This window comes from Peromyscus maniculatus, chromosome 2 (genome assembly GCF_049852395.1).
Source record: "Peromyscus maniculatus bairdii isolate BWxNUB_F1_BW_parent chromosome 2, HU_Pman_BW_mat_3.1, whole genome shotgun sequence".
NCBI classification, from domain to species: Eukaryota; Metazoa; Chordata; class Mammalia; order Rodentia; family Cricetidae; genus Peromyscus; species Peromyscus maniculatus.
Window position 1 is genome coordinate 77,418,678 of NC_134853.1, and position 22,757 is coordinate 77,441,434.

The 22,757-nt window shown below is 40.0% G+C and overlaps 1 protein-coding gene across 3 annotated transcripts in view; it reads left to right on the forward strand.

Annotated features, from left to right (window-relative positions):
• The window catches only part of Slc44a1 (solute carrier family 44 member 1), a 184,721-nt gene that overhangs the window by 130,457 nt on the left and 31,507 nt on the right, over nt 1-22,757 (forward strand). Inside the window, exon 16 of one of the 3 annotated variants that reach the window (XM_042271183.2) lies at nt 1,039-3,396. The exons of the other annotated variants lie outside the window; for them this stretch is intronic. Coding sequence (XP_042127117.1) covers nt 1,039-1,062 — 24 coding nt within the window. The 3' untranslated portion in view covers nt 1,063-3,396. Of the gene's footprint in view, nt 1-1,038; nt 3,397-22,757 lie in introns of those variants that run through there. 3 annotated transcript variants of the gene reach the window in all.

Below are 22,757 nucleotides of genomic sequence, written 5' to 3' on the forward strand. Positions count from 1 at the left end.
TTTCTGAATAGTATTTTCAGTTTTCACCTGTGGCCCGTACCCCAAGGAGTGTATTAATCTTCATGTGGGTTTTCCTTTCACTTTATGTTGCTCATCGGATCATAGCTTTCCTACAAGCTCTGTCCCCAAACACATCTTTTGTGTGCATTGTCCTGCTGGTGTGTTGGGCACTACAGTGTTTGACTCCCAAGAATGTCACTGTAAGTAGTTAAGAAGTGTCCCGTTCCCTCCCCCCACCTCAAGCAGTGGCAAATGTGAGTGGACAGCCCTATTTCTTAAGCATGCCGTTAAACATTTCTTCTCATGCCTGGTAAACATGATCAGAGTTGATGCCAACCTTCCCCCAGCCCTTGTGTCTGAATTATCTGAGACCTTCACCACTGAAGCAAGGGGCCATAGAAAGTGAACCACGTGTTCTCATTTGCTGTTACTTTTTCGATGAAAGCTCTCCATAAGAGCATCATGTCTGTTTTGTAATACATAGAGCAACAACCGCTGCCGCCTGCCGGGCTCCCTCCATATGGGCTGTCTTCATTTAGATTTTTTTTTTTTTTTTATCCTGTAAAAATATTTAAGAAAATGAGGTTTTCAGATTGTCCACTTGATAGGGGGTTGTTGAACTAAATAAGAAACTGCCACTTTTCCTCTTGAACTATTTAAGAGAGCCTCACTAGTTTAAAACACTTCTTAAGATTCATGAGGTCTCTCTACAATTCTTAGAAGAGTTTGCTGAATGTAATGCTTTGGAGATCTGGCTGTCTGCTTGCAGTTGTACAAGGACAAGATTTCAAAGGGAAACCCGAGCCCTCTGGGGGTGTGGGCTGGAGTAGTGGAGGAATGGGCTGGCTATACATGTCTCACTGGTGACCTGAAGGATATATGGCCTGCAGTATTCCAGCATCGTAGGTTCAAGAGAGGAGTCTCAACCTATTTTGCCCGGGTGCTGTTGTGACCATGTGTGAATGCTAATAGCATCATTCGTATCTCCTTGCAATGGTAATTTTCTAAGATTATACTCTGTATGACTTTGTTTTCTAGGCTTCGGGAGCAAGTTCTGCTTGAACGTAGCCGGCGGTTATGGACCCCATTGACATTCCAAAACAATATATACACATAACTATGTATTTGTGTGTGTGGGTGTGTGTATATATGTATATGTATGTGTGTATATATATATGTATATGTATATATACACACACACACATAATCAGCCAAAATCAGAGAAAAGGAACAGGGATTTAATACCTTTTTTATGCTTATTTTTGTCAAACATGTACTCCTTTCATACGGGTGGCTTTTACAAGGCAACTTCCGTCGTTTAATGTTTTCAATTGTAATTGTCTTAATGGAAATGTTAGATTCATATCTGATTGACATTTTTAATAACTAGAGGAGATTTTAACTTTAGTTACTTAACCTAGATAAAATTATTGTACCAAATTCTTGTGTAAGTTTTTGCAGGGATGATTTCCCTGGTGTACGTTTTAAATCAGCATCTTATTTTACTGATGCCTAAGTCCTAGTACGTCAGACTAGGCGTGTGCGTTCAGACAAATAGGAGATTTCTCCAATCTGTTTCCCCCAATCAAACAAGCCATGCCATTTTACTTTGAGACGCATATGAGTGGGCCCATTATGGGGAATTTCATAATAGCTCATGCATTTGTCAGCTGACATTCAAAAGTAACCAACTCCTCAGGTATTTGTAGTTTACCCTAATGCTTCTAGAGAAGAAAGTAGGAGACCTAGAGAAAGAAAGGGGTAGATAATCTTTATTATGCAAACTTTTTTCCTGTATTTTGTCTCTTTCCTTTTTGACTTCTAGTAGCATCCACCACGCATCCGTGTGCCTGATTTAAAGGAAGCTGGGGCACCCAGCCCGTTTAGCCTTTCCGTTTCTGTGTATTGATTTTCAGCTTAGGTGATTCTAGAAGGCGTAAGAGAGAGGAACATGAAGCATGAAGCATTGGGAATTCCAGTGCTTTTGCTCTTGTTTCAGAGACAAGTCAGGAGCTTAGGGTTCAACGGCCATCTGTTCAAATGCTCACTATCAAATCTGAACACACTGGCAGGTGCTCCCCTCCTTGGTCATCCATTTTGAGTATCCAGAGTTCTACAATGTTTAACTGAAGAATTGGTTAGTGTTAATCTTCAAGTGTGAATGTTCTTTATGTTTGGGGGTACGTTTGGTTTTTTTTGTTTTGCTGGGGTTTTTTTTAATTCCTAAAGCTTACCAGATATGAATGGCTAATATTCCATTGTTCTGCTTATTGTAATGGTGAATGCTTTAAGAAAAAAAGTGTAATTTGCTAAGAATAATTCATGATCTGTTTATGCGATAACTCCTTTTTGTTACAATTTTTTTAAAAAAAGCTATTTTTGTTAATGTAAAGTAAATATTTCAGAGCAAATTTTTTAAACTTATTGCACTAAATACAGGCTCTGTTTAAAAAAAAAAAAAGCCTCAGCATTTATCATTCCATGGAAGGAAAATCTTTTGAAAGAAAGCATTGCCTATCAGAACTAGACAGTGAATTAGACTGGTGTTATGGAATTGCATACGGTATCCCGAGGGCTCAGTAAGCAGCTGTTTGCTAATGTGCTTCCTTTCAAAGGGTTGGACCTTTAAATTGCTGCAAAAGGTAAATTGTATTTTCTTTTTTAAGTACTGGTGTTCTTTAATCTAGCTAGGCTAAATTTCGCTAAACGCCTTGGTTTCTTTTCAAGCTCATGAATATTTCTGAACCTTCAGAGTATTTGCAATAAGAGTCTGGATTAAAATGACAACAAACCACACACACACATACAGTTAAGAGTTCATGTCTAAGCAGGATCCGGGAAACCAGTGTTGAAAGCATAGCTGTTGTGAAATAACAATTTGCCAGAAATTAACATCTAACATCTAGTGTTGCCAAATAGTGTCACTGTACTTTTATATCATTTGAAATGGAATTTAATTATGTAACTAACAACTGTCCTACTAGGTGAGAGAGAAAAATCCGAGTACCATGTGACTCATAGCCACCCTGATTTCGGACATTCAGAAACATTGGGAACTAAGGTTAGAATGGGCCAAAGCCTGGAAGATGGGTCTCCCACCGGAAGACATTCCAGGAGCTAGCCATTTTAGGAGGTGTCCCTCCAAAGTGACCTGATGATGGACTTGAGCTTGGGAGTCAGGTTCTGCTCACTTGGACATCCCTGCATCATGGACTCTTGCTGCCCCTGTTCCATGTGCTCGCAATTCCAGCTACTGGAAACCACCAGGAATGCTTTCTAATTATCATTTGCAACTAGAACTGTAATCAGAAAAGAAAATTTGTATTTTTGTATAACTTGATTGTGTGCCATTTTATATAACAGGTCCTGTTTTACAAATAAATTTTGTTTTACTAACATTGTGTTTAGAAATTATGATCTATGTGTGTAACCATGTCATTTGAGTTCAGTTAATTTCCAGGCTGTTTGCCCCAAGTACATTTGTGTGCCATATAGTTATATGCAGATATGCATATCTATTATACGGGTGCACACAGAGAGATATTTGACATGTGGAATATCGCTCTGCCCTGAGCTCCATTCTTTGATTACTTTTCGAAGGCCTGGCCGAGGCCTGTTAGTCATACTTAGGTGTTCCGCTTGGGTACCTGCTGCTGCCTCTTTCATCCATCCGCAAGTCATTCTCCTAGCTATGGGCTGCCTTACTGCATCTGCTCACCGCTTCCATCTTCTGCCCAAGTGAGAAGAATAGACCCAGAGCAAAAGTGGTCTGTGAAAGCTGGACACCTGGATAACTTTATTAACCATTTTGTTCTGTATTGTGACTTCTTCCTTTCCCTGTGATGGTTTTTCAACACCACACTGTGGAGTCCTGTCTCTGGCGTTAGACGTGGGGTCTCCTTTTAAAAATGGTAGTGGTCTTCTCAGTGCCACATGGTCTCTGCCACCAGGTACTTTAGAGTCTGGACTCTAAATGACTTAGACCTTCTGGACTCCTGCCTCTAGAATAAGTTGTCCTGTTACTGTAATGTGGGAGGAAAAGGGATGGATTTATTTCAGTGTGAATCCATGAGCCCCATCTTCCACAAGAGGCTTACTAGTGCAATAATAATAAATCATTAACACTTAGCAAGGGCACTAAGATTGTATAATCCCTGCATGGATGAGCAGAGCTCAACACAGGTTGTTCCTTGACACCATTTAATGCAATGGTTAATGTTTAGGATTAAAGTTTTCATCCTAGCCTACAGATGATAATGTTCTAACTCCATGCCACTTAAGTAGCTTAGCTGGCTTGGTTCTCAATCTTCCCTAATGGAGGTCCTAATGAGTGTATTTAAAAATTATGCTTGAAAGACATGTTTTCTTTGATAGAGATGCCCTTTTACTCTTAGTTTTTCCTTCCTTCCTTTTTTTTCTTCTTTTAATGAAAGGCATTAAGCATCTAATTATAACCTCTGCCGAATACCATGAACGGTGATATTTGCCTTCTAAACACATTCTGAAGATTACACCCTGGTCAGATATGGACCCCTTTATTCTGGTCCTGGCTGCTTTAAGTGTGACTGACAAATACTTCTTCCTCCTCAGAATAGTACCGGAAATGCATACTCCAGGTATCTGCAAGCCACACAGTACCACACCCCCCCCAAACCTTCCCCCCCCCACACACACCTCTGGGCCTCAGACATCCCTGCCATGCACAGTCCCTGCTGCTCCGTGCTCTTCCAGGAGGTCCCGCTACAGTCAGAACAGCGTTCTGAAATCAGCTCCAAACCCAGAGCTATCAGTTATGGTGACTTGAACATTTCATTTTATTTTTTATTTTTGGCTTCTCATTTGAATTGGGGTTCCCAGTAGCCGTACTGCAGTGTCTGAGAAATTTCCTTCAAAGGGGTCTGTGAGCTTTTATCTTTTAATAAGTAAGCTCTGGGCTGCGGGCATAGTTCAGTGACAGGAGCAGTTGTTCAGCATTCACAAGGCCCCTCACCACCCTTCTCCTTAAAACGTCAGTAAGTCAAGCTCACTGTTGCTTTGCTATGGCCACTTGGAAAACAAACAATCCACCAGAAATCTGCAGGCTTATCAGTGCTCCTGATGCTGTTAATCTCCACATGCCTTTCATGCATTCCGTCTGACAGATAGAAGTGCTTGCTACAGTTAAGATGTGGTCTGTGAATATATATTAGAGAATAATGGGATCCTAAGTAAATGCATGGGGCAGAGATTTGTGTGTTCCGTATTCTAGCGTAGAATGATGCCTTTTGCTTTAAATGCATATTCATGTAGCTCTGTTCATTACAGAATGCGTGTTGGCCCTTTTGAAAAGTAGCCATTGTTCATATGCAGTGGCTGCTTGCAGAATTAACTTGTCTTCATTTAGTGGCATATGATCCAGGTTTTGAAAAGACAGGATCTTTGAGTATGTCAAGAAAAAAAAGTCTAAAGTTAGCAAAAACATAAAAATAAAAATTCATATTTTATTATATACAGTGAAAAGTTTGAGATAACACACATTTCCCATTGGAATTTCTTAAATTTGAGCCAAATCTTATATTCTATATTTTAAGAGAACAATTTCAATTCAAAATTTAAAACTTTGAAATTACCTTTCTTACAGAAAACCTCAATGCAGAACTTTTTAACTTGTGACTTTCTGCGGAAAAACCTTTCTTTTCTCTAGAACTATTGTGTTCTTTCTTCCTCCCCGTTTTGATTTCTTTATATGTGTAACAATAGACCAACGATTGAGTTTCTTTCTTGCATGAACAATTGCTGCTTTTGTAAATTACAAATGCAGGATTTAAGTTTGGTATTTCTTAGGGGGATGTGCATTTATTCAAAAGATAAGAAATGGTTAGGGACCCAAATATTACACTGATCTTCAGTTTTTATACTCAGTTTACAACCTAAATGATTTCTTTCCCAGACCAGAAAACTCAGAAAAATCAAGTATTTCTTCATAATCTAACCAAGATCTAGTTGATTATGAAAACATTGATTCTTTTATACATGTTTCAGATGTTTTTCACTATTGGCTGGTATCCAAATTTAGTATTTGAAATTCAAAACCAGGTTTGAGTGACATAGGGTCCCTTTGTACTTGTGGAAGCTTTGAACTGCCTCCTAAATGTACCTCACTGCATCTCTTAATATGTTCCTCCAAGTGGTCAGACCTCCTACTGCCTATTCATGGGGATGATGCTCATGACCTCTGACCTGAATCAATTTTATAGCTGAAAATAGTATGTGCTTTAGTTCTAGGTTTGGAAGTAGAAAACCACACTAGTCTGAATGGGCAACATTGAATCATTACACCAATTAGAAGTATGAGGTGGGATGTGTCCTGGGGAAATTTCTGGCAATGAACCAAATTCTTTCCAGTGGGATGGGGTGCACCCTAAAAGAGATGAAAAGGGAATCCTTGTAATTATCCATCTACCAAAACACAACTATTTTGATGTACTCAGATATGGCATTATGTGGCATAGTGTGACCAGTATATAACTGTCTTAAAATACATCTGTCAACACGAAGAAAAACAGATGAAGATAATGATACCCCGAGCTAACTGAAGTAGAGTGGGTACTTGATTTAAAAAGAAAAAAAAAACGTTGAGTGGCCAATTGGAGGAGCTGATGCTGGGAGTAGACGTTGAGTCTCACCCCCACTCCACCCAGCGCGCGCGCGCGCGCGCGCGCGCACACACACACACACACACACACCGGCCTGGGAGGTGTTGTCTGTCTTTCACTTTCCCACACACTAGAGAGCAGGGATAGACCACTCTGCTGATGGATCCTGCCTTCATTTTCCATGTCCACTCCTTCACGCTTTGAGGAAGCCTATGGGGTCCTTTGCTTCCACAGCTCACCGTTACGTATGTAGCAGCTCTCCAGGAAGGCTCTTTAGGCCCTTGGAAAAGTGGGTTGAAGTTTACTAAAGGTTTGACCCCAGTGGATCCCAGATCATAGTCAGATGTTAAACCCCATTGTCTGACTGAACAAAGCAGTAGCAACCTCACTGGCAGGTCAGCGGAGAAATAACAGAAGTCAGCTCTCTACCCTGAACCCTTACAGCTGGAATGAACCTTCCACAGCTGTAAATGGAGAGGCCACTGCTGTAAATTTGTGTAAGAGGAGGGCAAGGCCCAAAATTTAGTAACTTGATTGGTTCATTTGTCACAGCAGCATATGACTTAAAGGGAACTTTCTGACTTTTGTCTTTGAATTTACCTACACATCCTGCTGGTTAGGAATATCATTTGTGCTAGTTGTTGCTGGAGAAAGGGATTTTAAATCTATAAGTAAGTAAGCTGTGGGAAGGTTTGGAGAATACATGCAGAGATAGAAGGGGTAAATCAGCTTCTAAAAACTGTGAAGACCCTCTTCCTTTACCATGTGGTTACCAGGTCCAGGCCTCCTTGCCCCATAAACTGTATTAGAAATATATTACATAGAAATGTGGTGGCTGGAGATTTTGAGCCAGGGACTATAAACTAACTCTCTCCCTGGCCTCTGGGTTCCAGTCCTCTACTCAGCACTTCTTGAGTTTTAATGTCCAAAGATGATCATAAGAACCAAGTCAACCCTTTCTGTGTTGCTCTCTTGCTCCTCTTTATTGATGCCTTCTGATCCCTCCCATCATCTCTGAACACTGAACTATATGAGAAGAAGTTTCAGTGTGATAGTCTCCAAATAGTTAGGAGCACTAAATGCACTTCTGCTAGATCTTGCATCTAATGAAGTCAGTTCAAGTAGGTTGTTGTCTGGTTAGAATACAAGACATGTGGGAGAACTCTATAACTGACAGGGAAGAGCATGAAGGCATCTAACAAAATGCCAGAGGCTCTGGGAAAACAACCAAAGACAAAAGCCTGTCTTTTTGCAGACCAAATGGTCAAATTATCCATATTGCCTGGCCCAGCCTTCCTGAACTTGAGTTTAGGTTAGAACTCATAGAAAAAAGACAACCAAGTTTTGAAGGCCTGTCAACACAGTAGGGCCCTGCTGTTGTTCTCTCAGGCACTCTTACATCCCATGTCAAGCCTAGCCATTGTCCTGGGTGATGAGAACGTAAACAACATTCTAATGCACGTTTGTCCTCATTTGTTTTCAGAGTGTTGAAATAAGTTTTTGTGTCATATCTTGTCTCTTCATTAAAAACAGAAGAACTCAGTTGAGCCTCCATGGATTATATAGTTTGGGGTCATCTACCTTCGTGTTATTTTTGGGTTCTTTCTTATTATTGGTGTCACTACACTATGCATGTGAGGAAACAAACATGTAGGTGCTTGACTATGCCCCACAGATGCACTTGTAGCCCTGGTATTTTGACTGTCGTACTAACACAGTGCAGACGTTACACTCAGAGCATCATGCTCTCACAGGACTGAAGAACTATGTATATTAAGCAATCCACTTTCTGGAGCGATCAACTCTTGCAGGCAGATGAATGCCTAGAGCTCTGAATTGGATGACATTCCATCTAGCTTCAGAGTTCAATGAGCTTATATGAAATGGAGCTTTGAAATGTTTTACTTGTGCAGAAATATGAACTAGAAAAAAAAAGTGCTGGTCTATTGCTGATTTCTCTGTATGGACTCAGTTGCCAGAATTATTATGAAAACTGTATTTTAGTCTAACAAATGTATAGAATTTTTTATGTAACAAATAAAATTTTATAGGAAAGAATGTCCTTGTCTACTGTGTCCTAACCCTTTCCCATACTCATGGTGGTAGTTGATAGAAAGTAGTCCTGGCTTCAGGTCAGGCTACTGCTGCATGAGTAGCAGAGAACTTCCCAGCTCCTCTTCCTCCTCCTCATCTGAGCTTGTTCCAGGGTCTTAGACTATAAAGTATTAATGTGCCAAGTTGTGTTTCTAAAGTCCAAAGTCTATCTACTGCCCAGCCAGGCTTCCTTGCTGGTATCTGAGTGACCATGTGGCCATATAACTGATAGAGTTACGGAGTTACAACTGAGTCCAATCCAGGTAGAAGAGAAAGGCCTCGATGTGTGATCTTAACCATGGAAAGCGTTCATGGCACAGGTACAGTAGCGCAGGTACCCAAAGCCTCCATTTGTAGTGAATTAGTGGGTGTGTGCAGTTGAGGCAGGCCATCATTAAAGCAGCAGCTGTGCCCCCTTCGAATTTGTAAAAGATCAAGTTGGTTCAAAACTAACCATTTTAAGTGGTACTAAGGATTCTGGAAGGGATTGGCTTCCTGCGTGGAGGATCTGTGGCCAGACCAGGAAATCTCTCCTTGTTTTATAACTTTCGAGTTTTCCTGAGGCCTGAGCTTCAGAGCGATGCCTAGGTGGCCCTGGTGTATATGTCAGGCTGCTAAAAGGAGCTGCTAACAGCATTTGTGAGGCGTCTTCAAATACTGCAGGTGTTTGAGATACTGAAGAACTAATCAGTCTAGACTCGTGGTTTTTTTTTTTTTTTTTTTTTTTTTTTTGGCATGGTTCTGATACAGAATTACATCCCTTCTATATAATCCTCCTAATGACCAAGGAGCTTTTGAAAAGTCTCATTTCCTGAACGGTACCCTAAAGTCATTCTCTGTGCCTATGGTCATGAAAAGTACGTCCTGTCATAGAGCCCCAAACTTCAGAAAATATAGGAAGATCCAAGCTCTTTGACACATGTCCCTTAATGATAGGGATACGGTCTGAAGAAATGCATCATCAGACAATGTCATTATCATGTAGATATCTTAGAATATGTTATGCAGACTTACATGCATGCAGTATCCCTGGGTAAAATGATCTTAGAGGAGACTGCCTTGATAAATGCAGTTAATTACTGACCAAAATATTACGACTGTACTCATGAGGCCCAACTTAATGTACATGTAGTGATGAAAATCTGAACTGGTCAGATAGCATGCAGCTCTGAGTTCTCACAGAGGTTGAGCAGTTCAAAGGAAGCCAGTGTCCTGTGAGGCTGCTTGGCTCCTGCCTTTCATCAGATGCTGTGGGAGTAACCCATGCACAGGATGGTACCTCTTCATGTTATTATTTTAGATGACAGTGAGGCCTTTAATTTGGTGTCATGCTTCATTTATTGTCCAAATTCTAAGAAACATAGTTTTAGGAGTTTCGCCTTCTAGGTTGACTTGAGGATTCTGGAAAAAGAAGAGCTGACCATCAAGGTCTTATCAAGTTTTTAATAGAAATCTGAAAGTTCCTGAGATCTTACCAAGATCCTAGGCCAGGTCTGTCAGCATAGAGCAGCAACAGCTCAGAGAAATTGCCTTTAAGATGAACTGGGGGCTTTTAGTCTTGTGACCTCACAGTGGGAAACATGATGTTAGGGATATGTGGTCAGTTGCTTTCTCCATCTTCCACAAAGGACGTTTGCAGCTTACAACAAAATAATTTTAATCAATAAGAAAGGAAAAGAGTTATTTAAGAAACCCTGGGCTGCGCATAAGACTACACTTAATCTTTTTTTTTTTAACATTTCCAGCAAAGAGAAAAAGTCAATATAGGGACATACATTTTAAATGTTAAGTAAAAGTTACAGCTGCATAGAAGGTGAATAGGAAAGACTGGCCAGAACAGGCTGTAAATATGATATAATAATAGTTAATAGATTAGAAGAACTTTCACAGTGTAGTCAGAAAAATGTAAGGGAGGGAAGGAACGTTAACAGCATTATTCCACTTGATAAGTATTCCATACATTTTAAAGGTATAGTAGATGTTTTATTGATTATGTTAACATTGATAGTTGGTAGGAACTTGTTAAGATAGAAAGTTGTTCAAATTATTTTTTAAAATTTTGATATATTAATATTCATAGCCAGTGTTTGGGTTTTTGTGTTTTTGAGACACATTATGTAATATAGACTGTCCTTAAATGCGTGATACTCCTGCCTCAAACCTTCTAAGTGATGAAATTCCAGATGTGACACATGGTAATTGGCTAATCATTGACAAAAGTCTATTAATTTTATGATTCTTGAACTCTAAAGTTGGCTGCTGAGTAATTGTGAATTAATTAACACTAGTGGATAGTGTCATTCCCAAAGGGTAAACATGAAATTTTGAGTTTTAAAAATGGATCCAAAATTTACCAACTATGGTTGCAAATAATTTTATAGTTTTCTTTCCAGTGTTTGTGTATCTCACATCCATGAGTATTATTTTCAGCAATTTACCTTTATTGACTCTTTCCCAGGCATTTAGTTTTTCAAAGCATCAATTTTCATAAAATTGCTCTGTCATGTTTTTCCTGGTATGCAATGGAGCAGTCACCTCACCCAGCATAACATACATCAACAAACACACCTGACTTCTGCCAAGCACACCCCACTATCGCTAGAACAGGCACAGGGCCTAACTCCCTCTCCAGGAATGCTGAGCATCCTGTAATTATTAGCTGGACTATTCTGCAAAAGGCCAGAAAATGTCAGGTAATCTGGCAAGATGGCTAAATGGAAGTCATTACATTAAAATGATAATTATTCTTGTGTTAAAATGATAATTAAGCTCTGTGTTGGGAGCTTATGGATAATCTCACTTTGGTTGCTTTTTGTTTTCTTTGCTTGTCTGTGTACATAGAATATTCCTGTGGTTTTTTAATATGAAGAAATCACATTATATATATTTTTTTTTTTAAAAAAAAAAAGGGCAGATAAACTAATAAAACGATAGTAACTAATCTAGTGGACTAGAAGAGAAGGTTCCCAAACAAATCCTAGTTCTGGTAAGAATTTCATAGAAGATCAAGGAGAAGATTTTAAGTAAATGACATTTAGGACCTCACACTCTCAGTGTGAAAACAAGTCTTAGTCAACTCTAAATAGTTTGTTTGGTGATTAAGCAAGGGAATAGTCAAGAACACTAGTCAGGAGGATTTAATAAATTTTGAAGGCTTAGAAAAATTATAAGAAGAATAAGATGGTGAGATTCATATCCGATTTGTGGAAAACATGATGGTAAGGTTCATTCCAGATGCCTTTCCTGAGCATGTCTATCCCAGTGTGTCCAGTTCAGTAAGCATTTCTGAGGCCCAGCAGAGGTATGGGGTCTCAGCCCAGTGGGGCATGAAGCCAGCTGTGGAGTTACAATGAGAAGTCGGGGTGGGAGCATCAAGCAACTTGCTGAGGTTATCAGGAGACTACCTAAGTCTTGAAGGGTGACTAGGAATTATCTGAATGATGAAGGGGATGGGCCAATAGAACTAAACTAGTGTGATCTGGGATGGAGAAAACAATCACCTAGACAACCGTGGCAATAGAAGGAGAAAAAGTCTGTCTGGGGATGTCCAGAGCAAAGAAGTTGCAGATATGTGACTGTGGTGAAGATAGGGTACACTTGAGTGCTCCAACCTATGCTGAATTGTAGGGGCTCTGAGTAGAGGAGTGGCCTAGGTATATGGAGCCTGGAAAGAGGTAGAAATGGAAGAGGAGACAAGAATATGAAGAGGCTGGAGCAAGGTCTTGAGGAGCTTGAGGCAAGAAGAGGACAACAAAGGGAAATCAGCAGGCATGGCGACTGATTAGTTGTGTACTTTATCAATCCCTCATTTATATACATACATACATACATACATATGTACATACGTACATACATACAAACATATGGTAGGTGTGTGTGTGTGTGTGTGTGTGTGTGTGTGTGTGTGTGTGTGTGTGTGTGTGTGTGTGTAGACTAAAAATCCATGCCAGACATTCTTCCTCTACCCCTTCCCCAATATTTTTGGGACAGGATCTCTTACATGGAGGGCTATCCTCAGGATGATGTGTGCCACCTCTTTTTGTGGGGAGCTGGTGACAGATGACCAAATTCATTCAAGCTCTGGTTCTTTAATTCACTGGCTATTGGAAATGTCTGCCTGTTCTGCTCAAGTCTCTGTTGTAAAGCCTTTGTAATGAAGGAAAAAAAAAAAAGCAAGGTAGAGAGAAGTTGCAGGTCTTTAAACTATTTCTCTAGGCTGGAAAGGCCTTCTCCATTGCCTGATGGATGAGCCCCTTTAGTATCTGGGCTTCAATTGAGAGTTCCCAAGCTAACCTGACTTAGGTAGCTGCAGGGAGACACCCCCACTTTGTCTTACTCCCGGTCCCCTTAAATGTTTATTTCTATGTGAAACAGGAATAATTTACTTTTAGTGCATACATGTTTACATATTTATGTCTTCTCCAAGAAGACATCCATACAGAAAGATTCTTAAAAGAAAAAAGCAGAAGGCAGGCAGGAGTAACAAATGCCCTAAACTCCGGAGCAGTTGTGGTCACAGTACATGAAGACATGGGATACTTGAGCTTCCTAGCAAAGTCAAGACAAAAGGAGCACACTACTGTTTGTAGAATTTTCTTCAGTGGTAGAAGAGAGAACAGGCACTCTTCGGAACACTTTCACTACAAAAGCAGCCTGCTCAGAGAGATGGCTCGGGGTGTGTGTGTGTGTGTGTGTGTGTGTGTGTGTGTGTGTGTGTGTGTGAGAGAGAGAGAGAGAGAGAGAGAGAGAGAGTGTGTGAAGTGCTTGCTTTGTGAGGCCTGTGTTCAGCTCCCCAGAACTCATGTAAAAGCAGGATATGGCAGTGGGTGCCTGTAAGCTCAGTGCTGGGGGTTGGGGTGGAGATAGGTGGATAGAGGATGCTTGCTGTCTAGCAAGTCTGGGTTAAACAGCAAGCTCCAAGTTCAGTGAGAAACTCTGTCTCAAAAAATAGGGTAGAGAGGGATAGAGGAAGGCTATTTAATAGCACAACTTCTAGCCTTCATATACACATGTGTGGATGTACTCACCTTCACATGTGTGCACACACACAAGTTTTTTGTTTGTTTTTTTAAGCAAGAAGAAAAAAAGAGCTGCCTAGTCTCTACCTTGCACAAATTCAGTCTGTTTAAGACAGCAAAGAGATAAGCAGATGATTGGCATAGAGTATGCCAGTTACTCTAACAGAGTTAGCTCAGGAGTGCAGGGAGACCCACATGAAGGTGGGTGGGGTAAGAAGGTAGAGATATAGTAAATGTTTATATATAGGCCTTTGGGGTGGGATGTTCCAGCAGAAACGTGTGTGTGTGTGTGTGTGTGTGTGTGTGTGTGTGTGTGTGTGTGTGTGTGTGTGGTGGGGGTGTGTTCTATACTAAAGAGCATGACTGGGGACATGAGATTGGAGAAGTCAAAAGAGGACAGATCTCAAAGGTTCTGTGGGCCATCCCAAGAGACTTGACTTTATGATGAAGGAAGTGTGGACTCTGAGCAAGGGGATGATTGACATTTGCATTTGGGTATGGGGGAATCTCTATGTAAGGAGTATATAGTGTTACGATCTTCCCAGTTAGGAAAACCAGTGAGGAGCCTTTTGTAATATGTCATGTGAGCAAAATGAAGTCTTTAGCTTGGATCCCAGCAACAGAAGGAGGATACAGGGATGTGTTTAAGAATGAATGAGATGTGAAATCAATAGAACTGGATGTTCAAAGGGGGTCCAAGATGGGAGTCAGGTGTGACTCTCCAGGTCCTGGTTTCCCTAGAATAGTGAATTTGAAGAGAAAGAACCATGGTAAACTGTTTGTATTAGTTGGAGACAAGATGAAACACCAGCATTGAAACATCTGGATTCATCTTCAATCCTCCAATCCAATTACAGGTTATTATTTGCTTTCTGTGCCTTGGTTTCTATACCTATGCAAGGAAAGATATTCAGCCTGTGCTGTACGATTATTTTGATAGCAAATGTGGAGAGGAGCACACTTCAAAACCAGTTACATACAACAGAATTGGTATCTCCTGATGCCTAAAAGAGCCAGTGTGATATAAAGGAGAGAGAAAGGGGTTGGAGTCATAGATGTGGGATTGAATTTCTTTCCTGGCTTGTATAAACTGTGTGATCTAGAGGAGCTGGGTTCTCTGTCTTCCTTTGTAAAATGAGAATAATAATGTCTTACAGGAATTTGTATAAAGTTTAGGGGTATTCTTTTTCATTCACACAATCATTACCTAATGCATATTCAGAGTCTCTACTGTCTATTATGAACAGAAAACAGAACTGAACAAAGCAAGCTGGAGTCTCTATAGAAAAGCTAATGGTGGGGTGAGGTGACCAAAATGGCAAACTAGGAAGTTCAAAGGCTCTCTCCTTCTGAAGGAATGGTCAGGTTAGCGAAAACTCTCAAATCAACTTTTGCCAGACTCTGGAAACTTAACAATAGTAATAATAATAAATCATAACTTAAAAGCAGGAGAATGCTAAATGGAGAAACTTTAATAAAAATACACTCAGGCATTTTAGTTAACCAGCGCAGTATGCCCCACTCAGCAGCAGCTGAGGGTGGGGTAACCTGTGTTCTTAGAGTGGCTTGCTGGGGCCACAGGGACCAGTATGGCCCTTTTCTCAAAAATGCTTCTTTGAGTGGTGTGGAGGCTGTCTGAAGAATCAGCTCCAAGGTCTTTGTTTCACCTTCCTTACACTCTTCTTAAATCTGAAGCAGTGGCTGCAGGGATGTCTGCTAAAAGCACCTAGAGGCAAATACTCTCAGAGAAGTGTGCAAAAGTCTAGTTGTGTGTGTGATGATCCACTTGGGCAAGCAACAGACAGATGGAAAGCCTGGAGAAAAGGAGTCTAGAGCTGGACAGGGATTGGAAAACAAAATCTTTGATGGCATTCCACAGCATGCTCTTGCATGTGCTCAGAAACTGTAAAGGCTACATGGATGCCTTAGTCTATCTACATCAGTGGTTCTCAACTTTCCTAATGTTGTGACCCTTTAATGTTGTGGTGACCCCCAACCATAAAATGATTTCATTGCTACTCCATAACTGTAATTTTGCTACTGTTAGGAATCGTAATATAAATATTTGGGTTTCCTGATGTCCTTGGGTGACTCCTGTGAAAGAGTCATTTCACACACACCCCAAAGGGGTCACATCCCAGAACCCCTGGTGTAGGTGCAGGAAAAAAAGAAAACCCTGAAAAGACCGTGAGTAGCTTACCTCTGGGTGACTTTCAGGATGTAAGCAGGAAGTGAAGGCTAAAACAGAGTGGGAAAACAGCCATGCTAAGCATCATGGGAATGCCCACACCCAAAATGAATCTTCAGACTAGGAAATGATGTTTGGGGAGGCTTGAGAGGTCCAAGCATTGAAAGAATCTATCACAACACTAGCCGAATAGAGATTTCAGTAACACATACCAGATTTTAGGTTGAATACCATCTTTACCAAAAAATAGTTTAGGGAAGTCACTAAATGAATAACTGCACCCCACGACAAGCATCAATCAAAAAAAGAGGGATAAATAAGCCTAGGGAGGGCTGGAAGCACAGCTCAGTGAGAAGAATGTTTAACTAGCATTCAGGAAGCCCCAGGTTTGATCCCCAGCCCTACATAAAAACAGGTGTGCTTATACTGGCCTTTAATTCCAGAACTTAGGGGTGGGAATGAAATTTGGAGAATCAAAAATTCAGGATCATGCTTGGCTACATGGTGAGTTCAGGGCCTGCCTACATGTATATTCTCTCTCTCTCTTCCCTAGAAGAGGTAGAGCCTAATTCCCAGAGTTGTTATAATATTTTAGATATCCACCTTCAACAACAGAAAGAAATAAAGTATAACCTGTTAATAGGAAAATTTAGTAGAAACTCTGATGCAGCCCAGCTATTGGACTTACAGAGCCTTTAAATGAATTAAAAACAAAACAAACAAGCAAACAACCATAAATCTACACATCCATGAAACTCAACAAGTTCCACGTGGAATATATTCAAAGGGAGCCACTGTAATCAAGTTGTTGATAAAGACAAAAGCAGAGAGAGAATAGTGCCTACAACATGAGTTAAGTAACTCGTTATACATAAATAATTCTTAACAAGAAAATATTCCCTGATACTTACCAGCAATTATGACAGCCATAAGACAATGAGATAAAATATTTGTAGTGATGAAGGAAAAATAAAATTCACCAATTTCATGTTGTTTATTCAATAGTATTATTCTTAAGACTAAAGGAAAATCAAGAACACTCCCAAATAAGCAAATCTGAGGACGTTTGTTGCCACCCAAACTACTCTTCAAAGAAAAAATGCTAGAGGGCATCTTTCAGGCAGAAATGAAAAGACAGCCACATCCAAAGAGAAAGGGAGGAGGGAGAGAGAAGGAGAGAGGAGGGCAGGAAACGGGAGCAGCAGGTGTCTCCACAGATAAACATAAAAACTACCACTGCCTTTTTCTCCTTTCCCTTTGTCTATATGCCTAAAGCAATAACTATAAATCTATCCGAACCGGCACACACACACACACACACACACACACACACACACACGCACACACGCACACACACACACACACCCATGCATCACGTTGTAGCACGTGTTCTTCCTAAGCCAGTGGTCAGCAGGAAGTCTATATTTTGTTCAAGTGACAAGTCAGTGAAGTTGAATAGTAAATTAACTTCATGAGTCCAAGTTCAGCGCCACTCAGATGCTATGGGAGCTGGTGATGAACTTGGACCTCAGGTCTCAGCTAAGGAAGCTGAACATACAGCAGCCAAGGAAACTGAGTTTATGGCGGGTGGGAAGGCAGTCATGGCCTTCGTTGCATATCCTTAACCTCTATCCTATCAGAAAATTCAAGTCCAGCTAGTATGGACTTTAAAAAAAAAAAAAAAAAAGAAAGAAAAGAAACAAGAGCAGCAGAAAGGTTTTGTGGTCTTTATTGCTCAGAAAAGAGTTCTGCCTAAAGCCAGCTAAACAAAGCTACAGGAAAATAAGCAAAAGTGTCCCAGGCACTACACTCTGAGAGCCACATATAAGCAATCCTGGATGGCTTGGCCAATCCAAGGGAGCTAGAACCCGCATGAAACTGGATAGCAGCCGGCTCGTAAAAGCTTATTTGGCTAAAGCACAGCGGAATAATCAGAGACACTATTCGTGGGATGTGTAAGAATCTCGCGAGTAAAGATATTGCTTGGGGAATTTTCTGTTTTTCAGTTATAAACAAAAATGACCAACTTTAAGTATTGTTCACCATACTGTTTTTTAAGTAATAATGATGGTAACACCAAGAGGGGGGCATACAGAAGCATAAGGAGAATTTTGTATGTTATGGAAACTAAATTGCTGTTATTTCAGACTAATCCATTGCTAACTTGAGATGTTAATTCTAACCACCAGGGCAACATTATGAAAGTGTATTCAGAAAAGGAAATGAGAAAGGAACCAAAGTAATAAAGAAAATTGATTAGCCAAACATAGTGGTACATGGCAGTTACTCCAACATTTAGGAAGTTGAGGCAGGAGGATAATAAATTTGAGGCCAGCCTAGGCTACACAACAAGACCCTATACCAAGAAAAAAATGATAAATTGTTTATTTTTTTACAATTTTAGACATATATTCTTATATAATGAATTTTGATCATTTTCACTCTCCGTTACCTTCTTTTTCTTCTCTCCTCATGAAACCCTTCTCTCTCCTACTGCTTGCTCTCTCTCTCTCTCTCTCTCTCTCTCTCTCTCTCTCTCTCTCTCTCTCTCTCTCTCTCTTTTATGACCCACTGAGTTTAATTAAGGTTGAATATTAGCATGGCGTTATTTCCTAGGCCAGGGGCAACTTACCAGTGGTTCCACCACTGAATAAATGACATCCCTCTCCACAGTAACCATCAACTGCCAATACCTCTCAGGGAGAGGTAGAGTCTCATGAGCCCTTCCCTGGTCCATGAGGAAATGATGGCAGTCTTGGTCTTGTACAGGTTTTGCACAGGGCACTATAGTTCCTGTGAAGTCATAAGTGCAATGGTCATATCATATCCAGAAAACACTTCACAACACACTTCCTCATCCTCTGGTAATTACATTCTTTCTGTCTCCTCTCCCACAATGTTCCGTGTGTGTGTGTGTGTGTGTGTGTGTGTGTGTGTGTGTGTGTGTGTGTGTGTGAGAGAGAGAGAGAGAGAGAGAGAGAGAGAGAGAGAGAGAGAGAGAGAGAGAGAGAGAGAGAGAGGGAGGAGGGGGAGGGGAAGAGGGAGAGGGAGAGGGAGAGGGAGAGGGAGATACATACAGATATCCCATTTAGGGCCAAACACTTAGCAGCCATTTATTTTCATCACTTTTACCAGTTATGAGTCTGCATTAACTGCTAACCAGTACAAACCAAAGCTTCTCTGACCCAGGCTGAGAGCAGTACTAATCTATGGGTTCAAGTAAGCACACAAACAACAAAACAATTTTCTCTTTGAATACACATGAAAGAATGCAGTAAGTAGTGGGGGACTGAGAGACACAGAAGCTTATATACACAGAAAACAAAGAACAAAACATCAGAAGGACGCCCTTTCTCATGGGTGATTATTTTGAATACAAATGGATAGAGCTTTCTAGTTAAAAGTCAGAGTCAGAGGGATGGGTGTGTTAGGAAGAACATAATATCACCACATGACATCTCCAAAGGACTCAGTTTAGATCCAGAGTACATTAATTTGATAGAAACTAGAAGGCTAAAAAAATACATTCTGTGCAAGCCGTAACCAAAAGCAAGCTGGTATTAAGAAAAAAGTGGATGCTACTAAAGAATATTTTATAATGATAAAATGTACGAACTGTTGATGACATAAAGCAATGATAGACATATGCACACTTGATAAGAGAACCCCAAATCCATGCAGCAGGACCGAGGAGATAGTTCATTCAGTAAAATGCTTGCTGTACGAACAGAAGGACCTGAGTTCAGTCCCCCGGCTTCCACACCACAAGCCAGATGTGATTGCATGCACTTGTAATCCTGGTGGTACTGGGGAGGTAGTGGCAGGTGGATCCCTGGCCTACCCTGCTTTCAAGTTACAAGTCAGTGAGAGAACCTGTCTCTAAAAACAAGTTGGAAGGCGCCAGAGGAGCACATTCAGGGATGACTTCTGACCTCCACATGCATGTGCACATATATATCTATATGCACACATGTGTATGCACATGCACACATCTGCATACATCTGCACACATTATCGTGCACACACACACACACACAAGTTCAAGAAACAGAAACTGATAGAATTAAAGGAAGAAGTGGGTGAATCAACACTCATAGGTGGGATTTTATTCCTCCATTTTCAGTATGGATAAACACTAGACGGAAGATAAACAAGGAAACAGAAGAGTTAATAGCATGAAACAACCAGCTAGCCTATGTGCCTTTAGCATGCCCTGCTCCACAGTGCTGTTTGCTACAGGACCTGGAACACTATCTTAAACTGTAAAATAAGTCATAAAAAGTAACAGGAAACTGTAAAAGGTTTTATTATAGAAAGTATGTTCCAGGTCAAAAAAAGGAATGAAATTTGAACATTAACAAGGAGCTTTGGTAAGTGTACATGTCTGTGGCAAATGGAAAACACACTCCTCAATAACCACTTAAAACACAAGGGAAATAAGAAAATATTCAAAGATAAAGAAAATGATGCAATATACTTCAAGTGATGAAAGGCCCCTAAGTCAGTACATGCAGGGAATATAAAGCCAACTGCCAACATTAAAAAGGATGTCAAAACATTAATTAATTGCCAACAAAATAAATCCAAAACAGACAGGAGAAAGAAAATAAAGGTTAGAGTGAAAATCAAGGAAAGGAATTAAGTAAATGCAAGAACAAAATGACGGTTCTCTTGAAAAGATGAAAAAAAAAATACCTAACAGACTTTTAAATGGCTTGACCAAGAAAAATTAACATTGAGAGTTTTTAAACTCTTTCAGAATGTAGAAGAGGAACATATACTTTGATAACAAAGTCAAAGACATCACAAGAAAAAATCTATAGATCATTACCCCTTGTAATATAGGTAGGGACATTTCTAGTAATAAGCAGTGAAGCCCATTGGCATATCCCAAGACCTCTGTGCCAAGCCAAGTGAGATTTATCCAGGAAAATGCAAAAGTGAGCAAAGCAGATTCATAAGGTGGAGGAGTGTCCAACATGACCCACTGTGGATCTAGAGAAGGCTTTCGATCGAATTCATAGTCCTCCCATTACTGCAAAAGAAACCCTCAGCAAACTGGGAGCAGAGGGGGACTCCCTCAGCATGTTGCAGGATATTTATGAAAACAAAAACCAGATAAATAACATCACAGATAGTCATGAAAGACTAAAAGATCCATCCAGATCAAGAAGTAAAAGGAATGCCATTTCTATTCAGTGTTGTACTACTGAGGAGTTTTTTACAGGAAAATTAGATAAGAAAACTAAGTAAAGAAATAATAACTTCAAAAGAATGATTAAAACCCCTTTATTGGGTGGCATCGTGTGAAGGAAAGTCATAAAGAATTCATACATAACTTAAAACTTAAAATTGATAAGTACACATTGAAAGATGCAGGGTCAACCCATATATAAACCATCTTTGTTTCTACACACAAGCAGTGGACAAGACGAAAAAGAAATTAAAATAGTTTCATTTACTTCAAAAGAAATAAAATTGATAGATAAATTTAGCCAAGTTGATGCAAGCCATTTGTATGGAAGTTACAAACAGAATACTTCATCATTTAAAAAAATTTACATGGCAGTGCTACCTACAATAAGCCATGTAGTTACTGCAGTTCAGTTTCTCCTTACTCTTTCAGAAATGAAAGCTGATGATATGAAAATTCATTAGGAATTACAATGAAACCCATATAGTTGAAACTGTCTTCAATTCCAATAGTAAGTTTGGAAAAGCATCACTTTCTGATGTCAAAACCCACTAACAGGCTAAAATAAGGCAATGGGGTACTGACACAGGCTAGAAATTGAAGGAGTAGAGTTAAAATACGGGGTAAAACTGTGTTTGTAATCAACTGATTTTAGTAAGGACTAGTGGATGAAAGATTGTCACTAATGTCAATAACCGTCACTTTTACAACTAGATAGCCATAGGCAAAACCATTAAGTTGGTTTCCCACCTTATGTTTATATATATTCAAAATGGAACAGATACCCAAATCTAAGAGCTAAAACTAATAAACTACGAGAAGAAAAATAAGGCTAAGTCCTTGTGACATTGGTTTGACCATGGTTTCTTGGCTCTGAAACCAGAAACAAAGTAATAAATGAAAATAAGTAAATTGGACTTCATCAAAACCAAAAAGTTTATGATTCAAAAGTCAATTAATGGGACTGATCTTTGACTCAGTTACTGAATTTATCTGCTGTATAACCATGAAGATCGAAGTTCAGTTTCCCCAGAATTCATGTAAAAAGCCAGGCATAGAGGCATGTACCTGTAACTTCAGCTCTGGGGGATTAGAGACAGATGGATGCCTGAAGCCCATTGGCTGGCCAGCTGACCTGAATCGATTAGCTTCAGGTTCAAAGAGAGACCCTGTCTCAAAGTAGTGTGTGTGTGTGTGTGTGTGTGTGTGTGTGTGTGTGTGTGTGTGTAAAACTATGGAGTATGATTGAAAAAAGACATCCAACATCTCCCTGTAGTCTCCATGTGCATAAGCACATAGGTGCACACACACCCACATATCACACTTCTACACTATCAACTACATACACCATACACACACACACAAAAGAGCAGAGTATGAAAACACAACCCCATCAAATGCAAGGAAGGTATTTGCTCATCCTATACTGACCAGATTCTAAAAGCCACATGTATAAAGAACTCCTACAATTAACAGAAAGACAACCCAAGATGAGCAAAGGACTTGAATAAACATTTCTTCAAAAGATTTTTTTAATGGCATGAAGAACATTAAAGGTGCTGAACTTCATTACCATGACAACAGCAGTGCAATACAACCTCATACCTACTAGACAGCTATAGTCTCCT